The sequence below is a fragment of the Corvus hawaiiensis genome, chromosome 22 (assembly GCF_020740725.1).
Source record: "Corvus hawaiiensis isolate bCorHaw1 chromosome 22, bCorHaw1.pri.cur, whole genome shotgun sequence".
Classification (NCBI taxonomy): domain Eukaryota; kingdom Metazoa; phylum Chordata; class Aves; order Passeriformes; family Corvidae; genus Corvus; species Corvus hawaiiensis.
The window spans coordinates 2,934,155-2,959,809 of NC_063234.1; the positions used below are offsets into that span (position 1 = coordinate 2,934,155).

Below are 25,655 nucleotides of genomic sequence, written 5' to 3' on the forward strand. Positions count from 1 at the left end.
GTATTAAACCCAAACAACACTCCCTCATTCCAAGAATAAAAACTCATTACAAGAACATTGGATGTCTCACTGTACTTCTGCATTTAACTGGAATGAAGCTCCCTCCCTTCAGGAAAAGTCTCTGTCCCCCTTGCTCCAGAGAACCTTGTGTTCTGGGAGAGCTGAGCGCTCAGAGGATACTAAACGCTACAGTCAGATCATATCCATCAAAAGAGGGACAGCCAAAGCATTATGTCAAAGTCCTGTTAGTAACTGGGGAGCACAATGAAGGGACGTCCCAGGCACTGGGCCTGTCACAGGTGTCACCACCACAATTGACCACAGCGTCCCGTCCATCCAACACGTCATTTCTTCCCTGCCCCTTTAACAGAAATACACATGGAACTTAAATTTCGACAACACCACAGCTAAATTATAAAGAAGGGATTATTTCAGCCAATTTTCAATAGCAGAGTGGGTGGTCCTCAAGGCTTTTTATAAATACCCTTCCAACATTTGTGTGAAAAGTTGAATAGGAGACCACACAACAACCAAGGATTATGTGGCACTGCTCTAAAGGGGAAAGGGAGGAGAATCAAACATTTCTTGCCCAAGGTTTGTTACTGTGGGATACTATTATGTGAAGCCCTTCAGTTCATATAGAACATCGCATTAAATTACATGGCAAGAATGAATAACTGCTTTGTCACATACAGAATCACACATTATTTTACTTTTTAAAGATTGTGAAAAGTGAAATAGTGTACCAGACTCCATTCCAAAAAGCTTTGGTTATTTAAATCCAGTCTGCATTTCACCCAAGGTATTCCCTTTGCATAAAAGTTTAAAGGTTCCTAAGGCTGCAAAGGCAAATACCACAGAAGTTTAGGTATGAGCCAATTAAGTTTCCAGCAATGTTAAAACTGGACACGTAACTGTGCAGCTCAGTCTGACGTCACAATGAACATGTGGTTTACAGCCACCATTTTAATGACATTAACTGACAGCAGAGCCAACCAGGACAGGAGAGGTCACGGCCAGGAATACTGGTTTCAGTTCCTGCTGGGAGAAGAAAGTATAGGATTGTATATTGTGGGACACAGTTCTGTTCCAAGATACATGTAAAAATCATCTTGAAGCCCAGAGCTGGCACTGAAATTTAGTGTGAATTGTTCCATATCATTGGAAGACTTTAGAGTCACAGCTGACATGGAAATAAACAGGCAATGGTTAAAGTGCCGTCAAAAGTCCAGGTATGGGAAAGAAAACAGCTCAGTAACAAATCTCACTGGTTTTACATGCTACTAAATCCTGTTTAGCTATCAGGAAACATTCTTCCAATGTCAGAGTGCATAAGGAACTAGAGAATAAGAATATTTAAAATCTAAAGCGATCATTCTTCTATTAAGTTGGAGATTTGGCTTTTTATGTGATAATAGCAGAGGTACCAAAAAAAGGGCTCCTACAACTCTCAAGTGTGTGTGAACCCAGCTGAAGCTCCAGATGCATTCAGTGGTCAAAGGTGTAGCTCTGTTTAACCTTTAGCAGTTACAGGTGTGCTGAAGATGACAACAAACACATGGCACTTCTTCAGAAACACACTTCTGACACCACATGCTCTGCTCTGTCCCTGCCATCCCCCCAAAACACAGGATGTTTTTTCCTCAGCAGTTAGCCCAGGATAGCGGGACTGATGGTAACTCCTGTGTACAAGTTCCAGGCTCCACTGGCAGTTCACAGCCTCGTCTGTAGGGGAAGGGACCTTTAAACAGCAGCCAGCCAGTCATACTGCTGGATGGACAGAACAACTGGAAGAAGGTCTAGAAAAGACTCATTGTCACTGGAACTGTATCTAATCCCAGGGGCCTTCATCTTGCACCATGCAGTGGGATGCAGCCAAGTTCTGCTTCCTGCAGGGAGGGAAGAGGCCAGGGGGTATAAAATATGCCACCTTTCCCAGAGCTTCCTTATCACTACCTGTGAAGCACTGTGCCTGCTTTCAATCACTTCTGCTGATTGCCTACTATTAATGTCACTCACTCTCTTAAGCAATTAAGCCACCTCTTTCTTAGATGTGCCTTTGTCTCTCCCTGGCATATTTCCTTGTCTAATCCTCTTTTCCAGATGGCATAAGGACGCGAGATAAGTGCTGCTAAAAGTTGCTTAGCAATGCAACACATGCAAGGTTTGGAACTGCTGACGTCCACATAAGCACTATCTCTACATCACATATTTCTGCAGAGAAACAAAGGCGTGAACACCCGCAGTGACACGGGGGCCTCCAGGAAAAGAGCCACCGGTGCCCAAAGGGAGCAGGGAGAGGGAAAAAGGGAAAGCTCCAAGCTCCCAGTGATGGGATGAGTTATACTGCAGGGGGTTTGTTTGTGTTCGGTTTGGTTTTTGAACCAGAACTGGAAATTCTGCTTTAAACTTATAAAAATCCTCGTGTTTCAGCAAGGCCCTGTATCTTTGGTCATTCAGAGACACAGGATGCCACAGACACAAAGCCACTGCAAGCTACTGGTAGAGACCAAACCAGAAACGGATGTCCCATCCCTGGAAGTGTCCAAGGCCAGGTTGGATGGGGCTTGGAGCAACCTGGGATAGTGGAAGGTGTCCCTGCCCATGGCAGGGGTGGGACTGGATGGGCTTTAAGGTCCCTCCCAACCCATTCTGGGATTCTGTGAAGAGTTCATGACAAAGAAGAACTGATAAAGGCAAAGCTGTTTATCATCAGCTTGATATCAACCCTATAACTCCTCCTCTCCTAAGAATCACTGATAGGGAATTTATTCCTCCAACTGCACCATGTAATTGTGGATTGTTTCTAAACTCTGCAGTAAATGTGTTTATATGGAATTTACTTAAACTACAATTAAATGTTACGGGTAATAAATAAGAACATTTAGTACACGAACAGTAGTAATTTCACAGGGTCATATTATCATATTAATTCATTTCTGCAGCAGCCTACGAAAACAGGTTGGCATGACTCATTTTGTGTTTGAAAAACCTGAGATGTTACGAATTTATTCATCATGGGGAACAACTTTGAAACAGCTAGTTCTAAGCAAACAACCAAACAGTAGTAAATTAACTATGGAAATTCACATGTAGTTTTACTCAGGGTACTCTCTTACTAACCAGAATTTAGTGGTCCCTTCCAGAAGCCATTAAAATAGAGCTCAACACTTACTAGTGGGGAGATTCATTCATGGTCTTTAAATCAGAAATAGTTTTATTTATATTTTTATATCATATATCCTTACATTGTAATCATAATCATAATCAAGATTTGGGAAGATTTATTGTATCTTCAAATGTCATATTACCCACTCACATGCAGCCTGGTTCTAAATAACTGAAATTCCAGAAATTTAAATAATTTGCACTGAATTGAACTCATTCTGAGTGTTCTGAACAGGTACCTGAGATGGATTCGGGGGGAGCAGAGCCTGCAGGTGAGGAAGCCCAGAAGGCTGGGCACCTGTTTGTCTGTGTGGTTAACAGGTGTGTCAGACAGCAGGGCTTCCTCGGGGAAGGAGGACAAACCACACACAGCCAAAGCACACAAGGAAGCAGCCACGGGGACAGAATGGAACGAGGCATCTGCTTCCTGGGACCAAGGCAGCAGCCAGAGAGGAGAGATCACAGGGAGGAAATATTTTCATGACAAAAATGAGTGTTTTCCTTCATTAACCTCTGCAAACTTCATTCATGTGTCATTGTTTCCTTTCATTCTCAAACCTGTGCACATGCACATGCATGAAAACCAGACAGGCCACCACAGGTCACTGGGGGCTTTACTGAATTATTTTAAAAACCAGCTTTTAAAGACTTTGTTACATGTTCCCTATTAATTATAGTTTCTGTCTTGCACCTCTTCACAACATTTTTACTGCATGTGAAACCGGTTTTTCTGTTAAAAAGAAGATAAATCAGAGTTGTTTGCTATTACTGGTCTCCTCTGTTGATAGTTGTAATTATTGCTTGTTTACTGGACATTTCATCGACCTGAATCTCTGAAGGTTCCCAGATTGCAATGTGCTGTTAACTGACAGAATCCACTCACTAAAAAATTATCATTTGCCAGGGATTGATCTAAAAATCTGGGCCTGATGCTGCTGCAGCTGAAACTGAGGACAGATTAAACTTTAATACCATGATTCAATCCATTCTATACCCCACAGAAGTAATTCTGGGGTACCCTAGAGCTTGAAATATTTGCCCATGTTTTCTTGCTCCAGCAGATTGCTTCAGGATTTTCATGGTACTATTTCAGAAGAGGGAAAAAACCACCAGATTTTTCTCAAAATCCCTGCAGTTTTACACAATTTTCAGGCATAGAACTACCTGTGAAATATCTGGGTGCACTGATCAGCAATAACATTTGGTGTTCACTGAGATAACCTCAGACCAAGGAAACAAACTTCAAAATCTGTGCAAAACCTTACGTGCACAAAGCAGGCAGATTTCCCAGACCCTTCCCTTAAAGATTTGCCCTTTTTTGGGCACTGAACCAAATTTTACCATTTGTGTTACGACCAGGTTTGTGCCCCCTGGGCTGCCCAGCCATGATTCCTCCAATGATGATCTTTAAGGTCCCTTCCAACCTAAATCATTCCAGGATTCTGATTCTTTCCCATATTTCCTGTTTACTTTCCAGAAGGCTGGTTAGCTCTTCCATAAATCTGTGATAATATGCTAAGTAAGTAAATATATAATTCTAAAAAGGTTCAAAAAAAAAAAAAAAAACCAAAAACTTTAACCTATTATTTTGCTTGAAAAACCGGCATTTATGTTCTTACTGTTTAATGTTAAGCTATATAATTTGAAAGCAATATGTGCTGAGGGATCACCTGTATTAAGGGGGTGTCTTTTAAGTAATACTTAATAATATAGTTATATAAATGTACATTTATGTGTAATTATATATAAATAGTTAAAATATATTTTATATATTATATATAAACATTCCCTATATATTTTGTATAAATATTCCGATATATTATGTTATATTACATTATTTGTATATTGATATATTTAATTTTTAACCTATTTATTATATGTATGAAATAAATAAGTATACTCATATACTTGCATACTATAAATACTAAATCAATAGATTTTCAGGAGTGTCAGGACTTTTTTTGGCATCTTGTCACTTTTGAGCACGTACTGAGTGTAAACTTTAGTACTAAATGCTGCAGCCACTGAACCTGAAGAATTTACTCATTCAACCCCAAAACAGATGCTGGAGAGACGCCCAGTGGTGCCCAAGGGCGGTACAGAACTGTTGGGAACAGCTTGGTGGCAGCGAATCCAGGGGAAAAAAATTAGGAACCCTGGGGTTCCTTTATCAGTGTTTCTGTTCCACTGAAACAAACGCACCTCAGCACGTGTAGGGATGTTTGTGTCTCCTCTTTTTCGAAGTAACGAGTATTTCTTGTCTTCTCCTACAGATTTTGATTCCCAAACGTTCACGTGCTCATAGAATAAAATACACTGAACTCGTTAAAACTTAAATCCTTCAACACCTTTGGCCTCATCCTGTGAGGCGGCTCCGCTCGGCTCGGTTCGGTTCGACTCGGGCTCGGCTCGGCGCATCCCGGCTGGGCTCGGCTCAGCTCGGCTGGGCTTCGGTTCGGCTCGGGCTCGACTCGACCCATCTCGGTAGAGCCCGCTTCGGGCTCGGCCTATCCCGTCTCAGCTCGGCAGAGCTCGGTTCGGGCTCGGCTGAGTTCGGCTCGGCTCGGTTCGGCCCTGCCCTCGGCCCCGCCTCCCCGCCCGTCGCGGTCCCGCCATTGGCCGCGCGCCCGCGCCCGCCCTCAGCGGCTGCTCCCATTGGGTGCGCGGGCGGGGGGGCGGGGCCGCGCGCCCCCCTCAGGGTAGCAGGGCGGGCCCGTCCAGCGGCTCGCGCCGTGTCCTGCCCTGCGCTCGGTCCCCGCCGGTACCGGCCTATCCCCGTCCCGCCCCACAGGCCACACACGCCCCTCCCTCCTCTCCATCTCTACCGTCCCGCCCGCTCCCCGTCCCCCCTCACGAACGGCGCGCACCTCCCCCCGCCCCGCCCGGCGCCGCGGCCCCTCCCGCTCCGCCGGGGGCCAATAGCGGGGCAGCACGGGGGCTGTGCCCCGCCCCGGAGCCCCGGAAGCGGAAGTGGAGCCGGTGCTGTCGCCATATTGTCTGTGGAGGGGCGGGAGCGGAAGGCAGGACCGGTCCGGTCGCCTGTGAGTACCGGGACCGACCGGGGCCAGCGCGGGGTGGGAGCGGGAGCGGGCACTGCGCCTCCGGGCCGCCGGGCGCGGCGCTGACACCCGCGGGCGGGCGGGGGCCCGGCGCGAGCGGCTGCTCCGGGAGCGCGGGGGCTGCTGCGGGCTCGGCGCTGCAGCCGGGGCCTCCCGGGGCTCGTGTGCCCCCTCAGCCGGCCCCGCCTCGCTCCGCTCCGTGCCGAGGCAGCGCAGCTCCTCCCCGTTCATTGTACCTGGTGTCCCGCCGCGCCGGGGCTGAGCAGTGCCCGGGCAAGGGGAAGTCCCCGCTTGCGGGCACAAACGAGAAGCGCAGGTGCTGCTCAGCTGCTGCTGCAATGGATAAAATTAAACACTGCCTTTTTTAGTGTAAAAAGCCAGTCTGTGTGACCAGTGGTTTTTCCCCCTGTGGTTGTCCATTCACTTAGTTCTTAATAAGTCACCTTAGTGTGTTGCTCTTCAAAACCATTTCCTCTATGAGATAAGGTAATTTGAATGAATAATGTGTTCTTGCTAGTTACCTGCTTCACTTACATTTTACATTTAAGAAAAATCTGTATCGTGAGCAGAGTTGTCCTCAAATTCTGTACCTCTGCGTGATGATGTGAGGCTTAAAGTAAATATTTACTGCCCGAGGTTCTGCTGTTCAGAATTCCGCGATCAGTGGTGTTTGTAATGAAATTACCGTAACAATTGCGGGGACAAACATAATTGTTAAGGCCATGCTTTTGCTTACGTGGTGTTTGCAGCAGAGAAAACTGCTGTAATATGGTTTGGTTTTAGTAGGAGCCTTGGTTCTGCTGGTAGCGAACTGTTCCCTCGTTGGTTGTGTTAATCTGTGTGTGTCTGGCTGAGTGTTGGCCGTGGTGAAGTGGCTGGAGGGTGGGCACAGCTCCTTGTGCTGAACAGTGAATCTGATGTTACGTTTAGAAGACAGATGGAGAGAGACTTTTCACAAGGGCCTGGAGTCACAGGACAAGGGGGAATGGCTTAAAACTGCCAGAGGGCAGGGTTAGATGGGATATTGGGAAGGAATTGTTCTCTGTGAGGGTGGGGAGGCCCTGGATCCCTGGCAGTGTCCAAGGCCAGGTTGGACGGGGCTTGGAGCAGCCTGGGATAGTGGAAGGTGTCCCTGCCCATGGCAGGGGTGGGACTGGATGGGGTTTAAGGTCTCTCCCAACCCAAACTATTCTGTGGTTCCATGATTATGAAAGAGGGATTGCAACGGTCTAGGTTTAATTATTCCCTTAAACCAATACTGCCCAGGGTTCTTAACTGCAAACTGCCCTCAGAGCGGTGCCAAACACTCCTGCTCTTGGTAATTTTTCATTACGGATGTTCCTTCAGCAAAGTTTTAATGTGAGAGGAAATATTATCTTAAATTCTAGGCTGTGTCTTGTTATTAAACTGAGCCCCAGAAAGGTTTCTCCTCAGCAGAAGTGTTGTATTTCTTGGTCTGCTCTGGAAGAGCTGCGTGCATGATAAAAAATCGTACGTAATCACATATAATGTAATGTTTTACACCAAGCAAGATCCCTGCTCCAACATAAAGCCTTCAGTAGCCTCACACACATGATGTTCCCCTTGCTCTGCACAGGTAATTCACAAGATTGTCATGTAAGGTCTGCCTGTAGCCCATATTTGCTGTGAATGTATCTGTAGAATTAATTTTGAGACTATGAGAGTTTTCATTGATCTCTGGTAAGTTATTCTGTGATTCTAATTAGTTGAATAACTTTCTGTTACAGCTTTATACTTTGGGACATTTTAAAAAACCCCACAAAATAAAGCACAAAATTATGCTCAGCTGAGAATTCTGAATAATTTCTGCCCTGCCAAGAATGGGGAGAAGAATAATTACTTCTTTTTGCCTGTAATTGTAAAGTCTGTGTATTGTATGACTTTCTACTCTATTCTTTTCTTTTAGCTATAGCTTGAATAAAATGGACTCAGCTCCTGAAGCCTCCTAATGAGTCTCCTTACCTTTTGAAGTGTAACAGGGCTCCTTTTTTCTACTTTCTGATTATTCAATAGGACATAGTTTTCAGATATTTACAGAAAAAATGCACAGCTTTAAGGTTTTGTGCCTCCTCAAATTGTCCTTGGTCTTAAATTTTCTGCAGCAGTCACTGTATTGCAGCATCTAAGACTCTTTACTTTTTTCTTTTTAATTTAGGAATGTTTCATATAGATTTGTTATCCTCTGAGGCTCTTGAGTAGGGCTGAATGTACTCCCAGTATCCCAGAGTTACGTAGTCCCACCCACAGATGAGGATTCCAGGAAGTAATGCCAGGGATTGCTCTTGGTGATGTGGCAAAATGTTTCTGCTTAGGATCCACTTTATTTGGCTTCTATCTTGAAGTGAGTTGTAAAACTCAGTTAAGCTTAACTGATAAGAAAAATAAAGCTCTTCAGTTGGTAGCAGAAGCATGAACTGAAAAATAACTCCCTTGGGTAATTTTTTAATTTGAGTTCAGGCTCTTGGCCCTTTGACTGGACAGTTTTGCTCTTGCATAAAACTTTCCTGTCACTGCTCAGCTCTTGGTGTTCAAGAGACAGAGAAACTCATTGAATGATTCCAGCGTGGGCAGCATTTTGGGTTTGGTGCTCTGGCAGAGTCTGAAACCACTGGTGTTCAGAGTCCTGAACTTACTTCTTTACTATGTAGTTACTCAGTATTTAAAATCCTAAGCAGCTTTTGAAAAAAATATATTTACTCTGGTTTTGTTCTTTCCTTTGGAGGCTGAGGTGGCAGGAGAGAGGTGCTGCAGTCTCACTGCTTAGGGGTTGTACCTCAGCCTGTGTCTTAGTAAGGTGACAGTGTTCAACTGGGCTCATCTTGAATTTCTTTATGGACTTCTTTATTTCCTTCCCCAAAATGGCCTGGATCCTGTCTCGTCTTTGTAAAATACCCTGTTCTTTGCTTTCTTGGACAAGGAATTTTCATTCATTTTGGCATAAATGTCCTCTCTTTGAGAATACTTCATTCAGAATAATTTGTTTCAAGCAGGATGAGCCAAAAGAATATTGTATGCAAATGGTGGCTCAGAGACTGTGCTCTGAGCTTAGATTTTGGATTTCAATGTTCCCTTGTCCCATGTTTTGTTTCCACAGCCACCATGTCAGAAGGGGACAGCATCGGGGAGTCTGTGCATGGAAAACCTTCTGTGGTCTATAGATTTTTCTCAAGACTTGGACAGGTTGGTTTTGTGAAGGATTTTTCTGACTCCTTTAGAAGCAGATCTCACTGCAGCTTCTCGAACTCGCTGCTTGTTGGATGGGTTGTTGAAATGCTGAAATCTATACAAAAGATTTCTTTTGAAGCCTTTTAAAATAGATAAATATCTATAATGAATGGCTTACTGGAATATTTAAATGGCATATATATGACATTGAACAGTGGAAATAGATGTTGTTACTGTCAAAAATGAGGAGTGAGTTCAGATTTCATTTAAAATTCATTATAAGGAAAACAACTTGCATAAAATACAGAACATTTAAATTGCTTTATAATGCCCCAAGCATTACATTTTTTTCTTGCCTTTGTAAAATATAGAAGCTTGTAAGTATAGTTCTGTGTAATTTATTTGTAGTAAAGAATAAAAATGTTTCATGTTATTCTCTTCCCCAAAATATTCCTCCCAAGTGCTTCCTTTTGCTCATACTACCCTCAAAAAAGCTTTATCCATTGTGCATCAAGTATTTTACAGCTGTGCACTTTGTGTTTCCTCCTAGATCTACCAGTCCTGGTTAGACAAATCCACCCCCTACACCGCAGTGCGATGGATTGTAACGTTGGGGCTGAGCTTTATCTACATGATTAGAGTTTATTTACTGCAGGTAAGAGACCTGGATTTGGTGCTGAAGTAGTTCCAGATATTATTGTTGGTCTAATTTTGATTTTAAGAGTGTTTCTGAAGTGTGCTGTTACTTTAGAATCACGTGTGGTATCGTTCAGGACATGGCAGAAGGTAAATTGTGTAGTCTGAGGAGAGAACACATCCTGTGGGTGTAGAAATTCCTGCTGCAGAGAGAAAATATGTGTGAATACTCAAGGATATTCCTCTGATGGCAATCTGAAATCACAAAATAAATCTCTGAAAACTCTTGTAATTAAGTTTTTACTTTTATATTCGAGGTGTGTAACAACATGCACAGAGCCAGGGGTTCCTTTCTAAAATGCAAACCATAAAGAATGGCTTTGTCAGCGTTTCTCTCCCTGCAGGCCCGGCAGACCATTTCCCCACTAATCAGATGTTTCTGCTCCATGCCAGTCTGCAGTTCAGTTAGGAACTTGGGAACTGTTATTCCCTAAACCTGAAGATTATAAAATGTGAAACCTTTACAGGTCATAGTACTAGGAAAGTTTCAGAGACTGAATGCTGCAAAGATGATATAAAAAGGGATGGTTTTATGCTCTTTATTACTTTCTAAGCCCACATCTTGAACATAGAGAACCTGGATGCCAGACCAAGGTTTTGTGTTCAATCTGTCACTACACGAGGAATTTGCTCTCCTGTCATGTTCTAAGACTTGTTTTGATCAGTGAGAATTCCTGATACTTTTACAAGCCCAGAAACCTTTCAGTCAATGTGAGGACATAGAGAAGCTTCTCGCGGAAGCAATAAACCCAGATTGTTTAATCTTGTTAAAAAATCAGTATCAGAAAATGATTTTCAGGAGGATTTTACCCTTGTCTCTTCCTTCCTGTGCAGGGTTGGTACATTGTGACATATGCCTTGGGAATCTACCACCTCAACCTCTTCATAGCTTTCCTGTCGCCAAAGGTAGACCCCTCTCTAATGGAAGATTCAGGTATGAGGAAAAGTTCCTTTTTTCCATCATTTTAAAGTTGGTCAAACTTCCAGCTCCTTTTGTCTGATACAATAGTGTAAAGATAATGTGACTTTAGCATTATATTGTATTTCTTAGACCTGAAAAATATCTATGCAAGTTGACATCAGAAGTTGCTATAAAATTTGTCCTTTTTTCATGGGACTTGAGTATAGTCCATATTGTATTAGTTTTCTGTGTTTTGAAAGGAGGTTTATGTGACTTAAGCTCTCCCCATGGTCACTCAAGTGACCTGGCATTCCTATTCCCTATTTTCTTTAAAGGAATCTGTGTTAAGTTCCTTTTAAAGAATCTATGTGAACTTACATTAAACCAGCAACTCTAACTGGGATCTGTGTGTAACAATGGAAATTGGGCGTGGTTTTGTTTTGTGATTTTTTTTTTTTTTTTTCTTAAAATAGAAAGTAAAAAGAATCTGGAATCTGAATAGTGTAAAAAAACTACTGTGAGGAGGTTTGTGGTTTGGTTTCTTTTCTGTTATTTTTAGATGATGGTCCTTCCTTACCTACAAGGCAAAATGAAGAATTTCGGCCTTTCATTAGAAGGCTCCCAGAATTCAAATTCTGGTGAGTGCATCCATCTGCCTGTGTTGTGTTTTTGAAAAATATAAATATCTGCATGACATTAGTGGTAGCTGGGCTTGAAGGATTAATTGTTACTATTGTTTTTCAGGCATTCTGCCACTAAAGGAATCCTGGTTGCTATGGCTTGTACATTCTTTGAGGCTTTCAACGTTCCTGTGTTTTGGCCAATCCTTGTGATGTACTTCATTATGCTATTTTGTATCACTATGAAGAGGCAAATCAAGGTGAGATCTTGGCAAGAACAGAGAGTAGCATTTGTGATGTCAGGATTTACAGCACTGCTCCAAACTGGCCATTCAGTGGAGCCCTTCAGAGGTTAAATGTGCTGCACACACTTGGTTTACTGGAGGAACTTCAGTAACTAATTCTTTGAACATTAGTTCTTCAAGTGGGGCATGTTTACGGTGTTGAGCAGATTTTACAAAACTTCTATTCTTGCTTTCGAAAGGTTTTGACTTCAGAGTGCAGTATCAGGGTTTTATGCAGGTTCTCATCCACTTCCTGTGGCTATTTTGGATGCAGAGGTGTTGAACCATCTCTGGTGGGTGAAAAGGGAAGTTCTCACAAGGTGATGTGAGAAAGTAGATGGGGAAAAGGGAAAGAACACAGAGAATTGATTCAGACCATTTTAACAAATTACTTATGGTTTGTTGGCTTTTTAAAAAAATAACTAATTTTTTTCCCAGACCTTCAGAATTTTGGACAGGTGTACTGTGATTTGAAGTGGTAAATTAAAGATGAAAGGGTAGTAAAGAATTAGTACCTCTGTGCTCTGGAAGTTTCCCGTGGTTCCCCAATCAGTAACCTTCCCTATAGTGTCCAAATTGTTGGGTAAAGCCAAATTTGATGTTTATAAAACTGCTCTCATAGTCCTATTTAGATTTAAACTGCTGTAGGATTAGCTATTTCATTACCTTTACTAAGAACTCCCTTTCTAGAGGACTTAGTAATTTTTCATGTGTATTTTAAAGCATTTTTCCTAAATACTACCTCAGTTTCTTGCCTCAACAACTGCTGTTTTCTCTTTGCAGCACATGATAAAGTACAGATATATACCCTTCACACATGGCAAGAGGAAATACAAAGGGAAAGAGGATGTGGGGAAGACCTTTGCTAGCTAGGAAGAAGCAATCAACCTGTTGACCAATTCTACTGCTCACTAAAGGAACGATTTTGAGCCATTGTAACAATGCCTTTTTTCTTCATAAAAATGATTAACAGAGTGGTGACAAAGCAGTTGAATTTTCATTTTATGAGGATCTCGCTATTTTTATCTGAAATATCAGTTTCTCGAGGAAACTGGCATTCTAACCAAATTGCATTGAGTTTATTCTCTTTTGTAAGAAGTTGGAGAAACTTTGGATAATCCCATGGATTTGGGATAATGTATTCCTTTCAAGATCCGTTGCACTGGAGAGGTTAATGGCCTAGAGTTGGATATTTTTACATAGTTCTCCTGCTCAACATCACCCTGAAGTGCTGTGCACATCTGTGGAGGAAAGTGTAAGCTGGCACACGTGATGCTGTTTTCTGCTTCATGGCCGTGTGCTGTTTTCATAGCAAAATTCAGTAGACCTAAATTAGATGCAGAATTTAAGCCAGTTTCCTAAATGCATGGTATTACTGAGTTATAACCAAACAAATATAGATAGGAATAAGAAATTACTAAATTATGGGGCTTGCAGTAGGGTAAAAATACTCATTTAGCTTCTAAAGCAACTCGTTTGTGTTGGGTTTTAATGCCAGTTTCACTGTTTCATCTCCCAGCAGATGCTAAAATTGGGCTCCTTCGTGTGATGACTCAGAACTTTGTTCAAACTCTATCACAATTTCCTTCAAGGACCTGGAATTATAAAAATATATATTTTAATTGTTATTAGTTGGAGTTTCTTTCATACTTAATGGTTTCTTGAGTAATTGAAGCTGACTTCATGCAGCCCCACAGGACGTACCCAAACTGGCCAGAACAGACAGTGGTGGGGGTTTTAACACAGATTTTCTTTTTTTATGGGGGGGAAAAAAAAAGAGAGATAAATGACCTGCATGTAAATTTTTTCATGTGATACAACTGCAGTTTTATTAAGTGACTTTTTAATTCCAAAATTTATTAAAAGACAGTGTTCCCCTTTACTTGTTCTCTATCTTTATATCCATCTCTTAATCTAACAGTATTTATGACTCCTTTTCAATAATGGTTGCCCTCAATTTACCTTCATGATATGCCTTTTTCAACTCTTCAGGGAGCATTCACTTGAAGAAGGTAGGAAAAGATTAGGTCTCGGAAGATTCTGAATGGAATTCAGCAGCTTCAGCAGACAACTAATTGGAAAATGTATGTAGGTACCTTTTCCTCTGATCTTGTCAAATGAAGGATTTGTGGAGCTCTGGAATTCAGTAATCCTGGGAAAATGACAGGTAGTTTTAGCTCACGTTGACCTGTGGCTTTTTGTTTGTTTGCATGTGTTTGTTTTATTAGCAGTGTGGAAACCAGGAGTGTAAGCACTTAAAATTAGGGAGACAGTGTCCAGAATGGGCATTATAAAAGTACCAGTCGTGGATGTTCGTGGTTTGTTGCCTCAAAATCTGAAAGCCTTGACTTGGAGAAGGTGTTTTTAGGCTTGCTGGAGTTTCTGAATATGGACGAATCAGGGAGAAAAATGTGTCATTAATACTAAAATTACCAACTGGGATGACTCCTACTAAACAGAGTGTTAATGACATCCATTGCAAATCTGACATTTTTACCTAAACTTTATTTTGAGGTTTAGTTTAGGCAAGTTTAGATTCATGCCTTCCTTTTGGGAAGGCAGATGCCCTGCATCCAGTGGGATTAAGTTTTCAAACATGGGTTGTAGGTGCTGCTTGGCCAACAGTACAGTTCCCCAGTTGAATCTCAGCCTACCATGGCTGGGCAAGTCCGATGGCATTTTGTTAAACTTTGTTCTGCTGTATCACTTAAATGTTAAAAATTAATTCCACTTAAAGAATGCCTGAAAAACTTGGCTTGACAGCTTCAAAAACACTTCCAGTCACCACCTCCTTCCTGTCTTTTTGTGCAACAAAATGTTTTTCCTTACTATTTTCTCGGGAAGGAGCTGAGGCAGTGATCTCATTAAGTAGTCCTGTTCTGATTTGTGATACGGGTTTTTTTTCTTCCACTGTTGCCTTGACAGTTTTAAATAGGTGAGGGATGCCTGAAAATTTTCTGGTGTGAGAAGGGATGGTATCACTTCTGTAAATGATGATGAAGGGTTTACATAGTTACCAGCAGCTATTTTTGTTCCATTTATAGATACAGTGAACAGTTAAACTAAATTTACTGGGTTTTTATGATAAAAGTTGGAGATTTAATTATTAGCTGGATAACCAGGATCTCTGCAGCTCAAATACCCATGTTAAAAGTGCTTTTAGTGCAGCACACCCGGCCCTGCCTGAGTCCACATTCAGTGCCATTTGTGAAAGATTTGTGGAAACTGTAACTCATGATGCACAGGCTGGATCACCTGGGTTCTTCTCCCTACCTGTACTTGGAAAATAAAAATAAATCAATTTTCTGCATCTTCTATCGTTCAAGAATGACAAGGTATGTTAACAACTAACAGTCTTTTCCCGTGTGCTTCAGGGATATTGGTAACACCCCTGGGCTTTGGAAAATACCACTTGTTATGTAGCTACAGCCCTAATATCTGGAATACCTGCTGCAGTCTCCATTGCTAATAGTGATGGAAAAACCTGAATTTGGAAACTGAGTCTTCATTAGTGTGCACAATCTGCATTACTGGGGCTTTGCATTTATTGCTTCTGTTGATCTAAGCAGATTTCAGTTTGTCAAATCACAGAACCCTGCTTTATTGCTAACACAATGGCACATGGCATTTATAACCAGAACTTCCACTGCACTTAAACTCAGGCTTTGTGTACAGCTTCTGTTCTTTGCCACTGAAGTCCACAGCATGGACATTACTATGTTAAAAAGGAGAAAGGGACTCTTAAATCACAGAATTTTATTAATACCTTAAGGATGTTACAGAAGGGTGGAGGACTCATTATCTACATTTGTATTTTGAGAATGAGAATTTAAGTTTTCCATTTTCCAAAATGAAGAAAACTATTAAGCTTGTGTTAAACATGTTTTAGAAACCCATTTTTAATATGGTCAAGGGCTACATCAGAAGAGACAGAAGGGTAGAAGCAGAAATAGCTTTATTCCGTCATACAGGAATGTAGTGCCACCTTGCACAGGCAGTTTCCAGTTTAATAAAGCCTCTTCTTGGACCAGCCCAAGCTGTAGGACAAGTATGAGAGTATGAGCTGAGGCCCTTGTCAGGAGCCAGGAGGTTTTTCCTTTACATTTGGTAGTGCCGTAGGTAGATCAGTTTCTGAGGATGAAACTTCTCTCTGCACAGTGGACATTCTGCCTACAGAAAGAAAAGAGACGTACTGAATAGTTCTGTTTAAAAGTTTAAAAAAATCCAAATACAACTGCTTAGCTACTTTCAGAAAAGAATTTTTCAGTCCCAACTGTGGTACAAGCTCACCTGAGCCGGCCCGGTTTAAAGTGCTCACCTTACTGACCTCACCTGTGTAATGTCAGTTACTGTATTTCAACAACTGCATGGGTGCTGCTCAGCTCTGGGTGCCTTAGTGAGACACAGGTCATTAGCAGCCAGGCTGAGGGGCCCTTTGCAGTGTGCATGTGCTGTGTACTCACCCTGGTGTTGCACCAGGCAGTGATGCACTCCCAGCAGAACAGGTGCCCGCAGGGGGTGGCTGTGCTGTGCCTCCGCTCCTCCAGGCACAGCGTGCAGCGCGACTGGCGCCCGGGAGCTGGCTCCTTGCTCGTGCTTCTAATTAACACAGGCACAGTTGGGTTAATTGCACTTACCCTGGCTGTAAGAAATACTTGATAACACCATCCTGAAATAAACCCTGTGCTCAAGTATCAAGCCTTTTCATGAAGATCTCAAAAACACCAAAGCATGAAATCCAAGAGATGCACAAACCAGTGAGGAATTAGTTTTGCTAATTAATTAAATGGTACATTACATCAGGTTGTAATCTAAATTACTCCTGTGTTGTCCCTGTTCATGACAGCTATGACATTCCCACCTCTTTCCTAGGAAGTAAGAACCACCTCTTACTTCTGGTGAGCGAGGTTGCGGTGCAGCCTCCACTCCTGCCTTGCTCTCTGCTTCTGTTTGAAGCTGTACATCTGAACTCCAATGGTCAGCAGAAGGTGGAAGAGTGAAATTATTCCAAGAAACTTGTAACTTGATCGGATACTCTGATCTTCTCCTTGCAGCCCTCCAAAATGCAGCTACAGAATTCACAGAAATACACATTTTGTTACTGCAGTTTTATGAAACTGTTCTCCCTCTCCCCACCTTCAATAAACTTGATTTGGGATTATCACTGTGTGCAAAAAATTGACATTTTAGGACTTCTCGACCAGCTGCCTCTTGGGAGGTGTAACTATCTTGAGTCAGGCTGGACTTAGCTGCTCTCTGCCCATAAAAATTGCAGCTTTAATTGGTTTGGTTTCCTTACGCATCTCTGAGTAGATAGTCGGACACCTCTTTCCCACACTGATGTTTGGAATTGTTGAGGAACTCTGTGTCTACACAAATTTCTAGGCCAGTGACTGATGGTTTTTTTTAAAAATACAAAATTAAGCTCTTTATACAGAAAAGTGGTATCTAAATGTGTACTAGGTATTGGTCAAAACAGTATTTCCCATGGATTTATCAAGTCACCTTTCACTTTTAGTGTATTTGTGGCAGACAGGCTGAAGTTACACAGGGGTATTAACTTCTGACACTGCATTCATGTTAATTACCTGTAGCCTCTTGACTGCAGGAACTCATTACCTCTCACATAATGCAAAACCTTGCCTCTCACCCCTCTGCTCTGCTTGTATAATCGGCCACAGCCAAATTCCTTATCCCATTTACACATATGGCACCCCAGAAGAGGTCAAAATTCTGCAGTGGACACATCTTCAAACAAAACCACTTACGTATGAGATCCCTGTGATCCTTTTGGACAGGTGATAGAACATGCCCTGGATGTAGAACACTGCCAGGTGGAGCCGGTGCAGCAGAGGGATGGATTGTTTAAGGACATACACAACTTGGGAGGCTGTTTTCTTCTGCTGCTCCGTGAGCTCCCCAACCTGCTTCCGAATCCAGCTGCGAATTAAGGTCCTGCTGGGAAAGCCAGGTGCAGGGGGGTTCTCTGGAGTCCTGGATTCCTCAGCCTCCATCTGCAGCTCGTGTTCCAGGTGCAGCAGTGCCTTTTCCAGGCAGTAAGGTACCACGGTGTGCAGGGAAATGAAGAGGGCCCGTCGAAGGAAAGAAGGCACCTTCTTCTTGCTTGGGTCAACCTGAATGATGTTCACATACTCTTCTCCCAGAGTCTGATAACCTAAACAATATTTTCAACAGAAAACAGGGTCAGAGGGCAGCTGGAGGATCGTTCTGGATGTGGTGAGCAGTGGGGACAGGCTGTTCAGGCCACAACTCATCAGGCTTTGCAGTTTCAGAAACAGCCCATTTTTTTTGCATTGAATTAGGATGAGCACCACGGTGGCATCCAGTATCTGCTGCAACAGTTTCAGGCTTAAAGCAGGGGTACTTTTCATGATGTCATACATTCCTGCTTTTTTTTAAAAATTGCTTTTAGAAGAACATCTATCTGTGTTGATAAAGTGCATTTGAACCCAACTCCGACACTTTCGTGGTTTCAGATTTACCAGAAGGCATTTATCCAAACCAAACCACCCTGCATGCTAAAGAGAACTGCTGTTGGGCAGTCTCAGGTGGTGATCACCAGCACAGCAGCCGCGGGACTGGCCCCTCAGCTTTCAGATGTTGGGAGAAATGATAAACAACGATTAAAAAATGACAGAGAAGTTTTCCGGACGTTACCTGACAGCGTGGTCAGCACGAAATAGGCCACATCGGAGAGCAGCTCCACCTCCCTCCTCCACTCCAGCCACGGCCGGGCACCTGCGGGACGGGGGCGCGGCTGTCACGTTACACCAAATCCGTGCTCACCCGAGCCCTTCCCGGGGAATTCCTCCCGGACACGCCACCAGCCCCCTCGCCCCCTCCGACCCCCATGCAGAGCCGCGGGCCGGGGGGCCCCGCTGTGCCGGCGGATCCTGGAACACCCGGGAGGGCTCGGGGTGGATCCAACCCCCCCCCGCAGGCATTACCCGCCAGCCCCCGCAGCGCGGTGCCGGCCCCGCTGCGCAGCCCGGCCCGGTACAGCTCGTCCTTCTGCCCGCAGCGCACCAGCCGCGCCGGGCCCGCCGCCGCCGCCATGGCGGGCGGACGGACATGGGCCCTGAGGAGCCGCGCGGAGGAGCTGCGGCCCCGGCAGCGGCGGAGCACCCGCCGCCCGCGCAGGGATACCCCGTCAGTGCGGGGCGGGAAAAGGGGCGGGGCCGCGCGAAGGGGCCGGGAACGCCTTCCCCGCCCTGAGGGGCCGTGAGGGGCGGGAAAAGGGGCGGGAGGAGAGGGGAAGAGGCTGGGAAATGGGGCCGTGAGGGGCGGGAAGGGGAGGGGAAGAGGCTGGGAAATGGGGCCGGGAGGGGCGGGAAAAGGGGCGGGAGGAGAGGGGAAGAGGCTGGGAAATGGGGCCGTGAAGGGCGGGAAGGGGAGGGGAAGAGGCTGGGAAATGGGGCCGGGAGGGGCGGGAAAAGGGGCGGGAGGAGAGGGGAAGAGGCTGGGAAATGGGGCCGGGAGGGGCGGGAAAAGGGGCGGGAGGGGAGGGGAAGAGGCTGGGAAATGGGGCCGTGAGGGGCTGGAAAAGGGGAGGGGAAGAGGCTGGGAAATGGGGCCGTGAGGGGCGGGAAGGGGAGGGGAAGAGGCTGGGAAATGGGGCCGGGAGGGGCGGGAAAAGGGGCGGGAGGAGAGGGGAAGAGGCTGGGAAATGGGGCCGTGAAGGGCGGGAAGGGGAGGGGAAGAGGCTGGGAAATGGGGCCGGGAGGGGCGGGAAAAGGGGCGGGAGGAGAGGGGAAGAGGCTGGGAAATGGGGCCGGGAGGGGCGGGAAAAGGGGCGGGAGGGGAGGGGAAGAGGCTGGGAAATGGGGCCGTGAGGGGCTGGAAAAGGGGAGGGGAAGAGGCTGGGAAATGGGGCCGTGAGGGGCGGGAAGGGGAGGGGAAGAGGCTGGGAAATGGGGCCGGGAGGGGCGGGAAAAGGGGCGGGAGGAGAGGGGAAGAGGCTGGGAAATGGGGCCGTGAAGGGCGGGAAGGGGAGGGGAAGAGGCTGGGAAATGGGGCCGGGAGGGGCGGGAAAAGGGGCGGGAGGAGAGGGGAAGAGGCTGGGAAATGGGGCCGGGAGGGGCGGGAAAAGGGGCGGGAGGGGAGGGGAAGAGGCTGGGAAATGGGGCCGTGAGGGGCTGGAAAAGGGGAGGGGAAGAGGCTGGGAAATGGGGCCGTGAGGGGCGGGAAGGGGAGGGGAAGAGGCTGGGAAATGGGGCCGGGAGGGGCGGGAAAAGGGGCGGGAAGGGGAGGGAAGGCGGTGTCGTGGGGAGGGAAAAGGGGCGGGAAGGGGATGTGAGGAGAGGGAAGCGGCTGTGAGGGGTGGGAAAAGGGGCGAGGAAAGGGACAGTGAGAGGCGTGGGAAGGGGCGGGAAGGGGCGTGGAAAGAGGAGGGAAAAGGAGCGGGATGGGGCAGCGGGATCACAGCTGAGGAGGTAAGAACAGTGAAAGTATGAGGTCTTGGATGTTTCAGAGCAGAGCACATTTCACGAGGAACACACCAAATCGCACCTCCCCAGGCAGGTGCAGCACTCCACAATATTGTACAAATGCTCCAGCCCTTCCGCAGCTCAGGGATAATTTAGAAGGAAGGTGTATTCAGTGTCCTGTCATTGCTTCTTTAACATCTGTGAAAGCCTCGTTGCATCCCTTCAAAGATGAGCTGTTTACAAGGGGAAAGTGAACAAGCTGCCCTTTGTTTCCTGGCGAGCTGTACATGAGGCAAACAACAAAGGCCACCTCCACACGAAAGCTACAAACACATCAACATGTCAGTGCATCCATCTCCAAAATCCTGGTACCAGGGGATAAAGGCTGTAGGCTGCGGGGGTGTGACAGAACTGCTTTTTCAGTGCCAGAGTCCCCACATCAGTCGCTCAGTGCCTGCCGGAGGTTCCTTTGTGGCCGAACCACTGGGAACAGGTGGGATTTGGACTCTTATCAGAATTCCTGATAAATTCAAGGAATTGACTGGACTGCTGCCTGGTGACTCTTGTCGTAAAGCTCACTGGCCTCTCGATGGAGGGAGACAGCCAGAGTCCTGCTACCTGCCATGAGGCTCTTGCAGCTGTGCCTGAGGTTTAAATATAATGCTGTTTAAATAGAATATAATATAACTTCTGTAAATTCTTCTTTTCTTAATTAAAAACAAATTAAATAATGATAATGTTTTTAAAAAGGTAGCAGCATCCTGTAAATGTTTACAGCCTATACATGTTTGTGTGTGTGTGGTTTTTATATTTACACTCTGAGCTCGGGTACATTTGTTTTTGCCAAAACACTTTTTTTTTTCCTAGCAGATTTTAATGTCACATTGTTTTAAATTCAGTTTTGCAGCACGCTAAAGTGAACGGGCAGTTAAACAGTTCCGCATTTAATTAATTTATTTGACAAAGCTACTTTCACAGTAATTAAAGTAGGTGTTTTCCTGAAGAATTTACAGACTGATATGGCAGGAACTCACTGGAAAGTGCTGTGAGAGCAAGAGCTTGGTGAGTTTTTTCCTCCCTGTGGTTCAGAAGCAAAGAAAGGCCTGTGGCCAAACATAACCACAAATAAACTGGATATTTGTAGTTCTTTCAGTAGCCTATTAGTGCACAGATTGTGGCATCAAAGTTCTAATTTAACTGCATCAGAAGTTGTGCGTGGTGAGTAAAGCTGTGATGAATCTTACAGATAAGCAAGCGTTCTTAATCACTCCGTCCCTGCTCCAGGCGCTGCTGAATTTTTATTTGCTGGGGTGTATCGCATCAGTGGAATTGCGGATCGTTCCCTCTGTAGCTGTAAAATCAGTGGAATTAGGGAAAAAACCATTGGAACATTTTATGTCGCTCAGCAGTAGGGGGCGCACCTGCATAAGGAAATGTCCCGCGGGAAATGGGATCTGGAATGGGACATTTTCACACTTAAATATTGGGGATCTGCTATAAAATAAGAAACTTGAAGCTGCCACCCTAAATTGTAGCATTTAAAAAATATTAAAGATTAAAATTTATTGCCCAATCCCGTGGATCATTTTGTTCAGAATTCCAATCCCATCTCTCGTGTTTTGATTTTTGTTTAAAAGCAGAGCTGTGATCTCACATGTCTCACAGCTCAATTGTCAGTAAAAACACCACACATATTTGTCGCCATTTTATTGAGGTGGGTAAATATGATTTTCTTACTTTATGGGTCAAGGAACCAAAGAAGAGCTTGAGAGGTTTTTTTGCAAAGCTGAAATCCCAACTAATGACCACTTAATTATTAGATTGGAAACCATTTCTAAAGCTGAAGGTCGGACTCTGCCAACAAATGTTACACCACTTGAAGTGTGTAAGTTCTGTGCATATGCTCATTGTGACTTATTGTATGGATTTTATTATATTCTAAAAGTTGTTTTGTGTTATTTTGAAGGGTGGGGGTTCTGTCAGTGTGTTTTGAACTGAGGAGGTGCAGCATGCCAGAAACCTTTCCATTTTGTGTAGAAAACTTACTTTCATACGCTTTCATATATATATTCGTACATAGCTATAAACAGACATGCATATAATGTTAGCTGTTACACTATGCTCTGCCAGAAAAATCTGTTTCTTCTACTTTGTATTCTGATTGATACTGGTGACTTCAGAAAACCGCCATTATCTCTTAAAACGTAGCTGCTGTGTTTTGATTAAGTTTTCGCCAGCCAGGTTTCTTGATTTCCATGCCATGCTTCTCTGCTTTTCCTTCTAACAGACCTGACAGGGGAGCGTGCTGCTTCACCGACATTACCACACGGAAGTCCAAAATGTAAAAACCCTCGGTGCTCAGCAATGATTAACTTTTCCTCCCACAGGCTACTTGTCTGTGCATCGTAAAATCTGATTTTACCTCTGCAGACCTGTTAGGAGACAAGAGGTTCGGAGCGCAGCTTTCAAACAGGGCACCGGGCAGATGTTTCAGTTTCCAACCTGAAGAACAGGTTCTGCGGATGCAAAAGGAGCGAAACGTCTGTTCGGGATTGTTACCACCCTCCGATTCCTTTTGCCTCCTCCCACTTTGAACTTGTTACCCTGGAGCTGAACTGTTTGAACACGGGCTGTAAAGCTGCTTTGTGATCAGAGAGCTGAGAGCCCTCAACATGTAAAAGCGGGGCGGGATTTCGCTGCGACTCCGCAGGTCCCTCCCTCCTGCCGGGTTTGTCCCGGGTATGAAGGTTGGACGCTCCGCGCCCAGAAGCCGGGACAGCCCGTCTGCACTGCCCGGCCGGGACACACAAAGGTGAGTGCGGCGTTTGCTTTGGGCTTGCTTTGCTACTTTCTCTTACAGCAGTCGTTTTGGTGTACTTTTAACACTTTTGCTCACTCTTGGGCATTCGAAACAAAATTTATAATACTTTATCCCAGGAGTGTGCACAGCCTTATGGCTGTAACTGAATTTGCTGCTACTTTTCCTCTTGTCTTTTTTAAGGAAGAGGGAGAATGGAAAGAACATCATGTCTAATGCTTGTTTTATCATACTTTCTCTTGTTCATAAAAATCAGGAACCTGGGAATTCTGTTAGTCCTAAATTTTTAGATTCTCTGAGCTTGTAGGGATGAAGAAAACCACATTTGTGATTCAAGTTTAGACTTTTCTAACTGGACAACTGCCTTTTTCAATATGAAAGATGACTGCATTCATTCTGAGCTGCTAACCTGAGCCTTGAGCTTTCCCAGGTGTACTGAGCCAAAATGAAAACTGACTTGGATAAGAGAGGTTGGATGTAAAATAAATTTCAGGTATTTAAATAAAATACCAGTTTAGCAATAGAATGTTGCTGATTCTGTGACTGAACAGCCAAGTCTTAATTTGAGAGGAAAGACATGCATGACCCTTTGAAAAGATATGCATGTTTGGGTTTTTTTTTTTTTAATATTTTAATTTTTTTAAAAATTTTGCTTGTTCTTCTGGGCTATAGAGAAAGAATTTTCAATTCTTTCCTGGCATAAAAGTGTGGGTAATGCTTGCAGAGACGTGGCAAATAATAAGGATGGCTGGATTGCTAGGGCTGTGTATGCTCCAAATGCCTCAGGGTTCAGATGTAGGTCTTAAAAATACCCTGAATCCTCAGGGTGATAACTTCTAGAACCATGTTTTGTTTCATGGTAGAGGTAGGTTGCTTATAAAATAAAACAGAAGTAGATTAAGATTTGTGGTTGATTTGAGATGCGAAATTGATGCCATGTTCAGAATGGAGCTCGAAGTTAAGTTATTGTTCAAAAGAATGTGGTGAAAGTTTTGTCTATTGAGAGAGCTTTTTTTGTCCTTACTGAGGGGGTAGAAACTGTGCTGGGGAGAATTACTTTTTGCCCAGTGAGATTAGCTATGAGAAACTGTTCAGTGCAAGTGAAGGACGGGGGTGTGAGGGAAGGCCGGTGAGTGCCGAGGACACAGTGAGTTATCTAAGTGTGGCCAAGGCTGAGTGGTGTCAGAGTTACTGTGTTCTGGTGGCCTCAGGACTGGCTGTGGGGGACAGGGAGAAACGTTAACTTGGCTCTGAGCTCTTCAGCAGGAGCACTGCTTGTTACAGGCTGTCTGCTTTGGGCACAGAGGATTTATCACGCAGAGTAGAGTCCATGACCAGATACAGATATTTGTCATGGCACAGCAGTTAACAATAGGCTTTTTCTATTTAATAAGCAGTATTTTACCAGAACAGCTTCTGTCATGCCCAGTTTTATAATATAAACCTATGTAACTGAATCTTGAAACATTCAGGGCTCACTGAGTCTTATATTTAATGACTCTATTGGCAAGATGAACTCCTATAATGCAGCATATTTTGATCATTCTCAGCCAAAGAACAAGTTTGTTCTGGCTTTGCAAAAAGGGATAACATTCCAGTTTATAGCCAACTCCTTCTACATTATCTGAAAAGGCTTTTGTTTTCATTCATCATTTCTGTAATTTAGCTGAATTAAAAGCTACTCCATACTTACCCAAGGTGGCTGAGAGCATCTTAGTGAATGGTCCTGCAGGAACAACAAAGCAATAAAATATGTGGTGTGCAAGGTTCTTCTATGTACCCATAGTTTCAAAACGACACAATCTCACTTTGGTTTTGAAATAAATGGTACAGAGCCCTCAGTTCCTAAATATAGCACAAAGGGGACAACATACTTGTGAATATCACTGGAATTTTTTCTTGTTAATTTGTCCAGAGCTGAGAAAATGACTGCATAAATGAATTTGAGTGGGTTATAGGATGAGGCTGAAGAGGTTTTTCAGCAAAGATAGTCTTGCAGTTTCCCAAGGATCATCTGAATTTACTGCAACACAATTTTCATCCACCCAGATATCTCAGTTCTGCATTAGTTAGATTTAAAATTACCCATTTCTTCCCATGAAAAGCTTACATTGACCTGATCTTACTACTGAAATAGATTCTCCAGTGTTATACCTGAATCTTCTTCCACTTCCACTGTCTCGACCTCATTTGTGAGTTCACCTCTGCTCCTGTTGGTCTTGCTGGATGATGCAAACCTTGTGTCCATCACTTGTGACAATTCCTGATGGCAGCTGTGACATGAGCAGTAGGTACAGACCCTGCATCCAGGCTCAGCTGGCAGAGAAGGAAGGCCCTGCATGACATGAGCCAAGCCCTGTTCCAATGGGACAGCTATCCATAGCCACTGTGTACGACTCCCCAGCCCAGTTTTTGCTGCAAGTCACTGTGGAATTCTGGTCTCCACATTACTGCTTAGGGCACAGACTCTAAATCT

At 44.4% G+C, this 25,655-nt stretch overlaps 3 protein-coding genes across 4 annotated transcripts in view; 2 read left to right on the plus strand and 1 right to left on the minus strand.

Annotated features, from left to right (window-relative positions):
• Nucleotides 1-6,103: 6,103 nt before the first annotated feature.
• RER1 (retention in endoplasmic reticulum sorting receptor 1) lies at nt 6,104-13,796 on the plus strand. The gene is made up of 7 exons (XM_048326396.1): nt 6,104-6,209; nt 9,343-9,428; nt 9,964-10,068; nt 10,944-11,043; nt 11,570-11,648; nt 11,755-11,890; nt 12,698-13,796. Exons 2-7 carry the CDS (start codon nt 9,348-9,350, stop codon nt 12,785-12,787), a joined length of 591 nt encoding a protein of 196 aa, XP_048182353.1. The 5' UTR covers nt 6,104-6,209; nt 9,343-9,347; the 3' UTR covers nt 12,788-13,796.
• A 1,857-nt stretch (nt 13,797-15,653) lies between these two features.
• Nucleotides 15,654-19,069, minus strand: PEX10 (peroxisomal biogenesis factor 10). Its single transcript, XM_048326395.1, has 6 exons — nt 18,883-19,069; nt 18,593-18,673; nt 17,683-18,089; nt 16,808-16,983; nt 16,378-16,513; nt 15,654-16,084 (listed from the first exon to the last, which is right to left on the minus strand). Exons 1-6 carry the CDS (start codon nt 18,989-18,991, stop codon nt 16,013-16,015), a joined length of 981 nt encoding a protein of 326 aa, XP_048182352.1. The 5' UTR covers nt 18,992-19,069; the 3' UTR covers nt 15,654-16,012.
• Nucleotides 19,070-23,038: 3,969 nt separating this feature from the next.
• PLCH2 (phospholipase C eta 2) overlaps nt 23,039-25,655 on the plus strand; it is a 74,899-nt gene continuing 72,282 nt past the window's right edge. Inside the window, exon 1 of one of the 2 annotated variants that reach the window (XM_048326572.1) lies at nt 23,039-23,173. The gene's annotated coding sequence lies outside the window, so the exon portion shown is untranslated. The remainder of the gene's footprint in view (nt 23,174-25,655) is intronic. The other variant, XM_048326589.1, reaches the window with a different exon arrangement.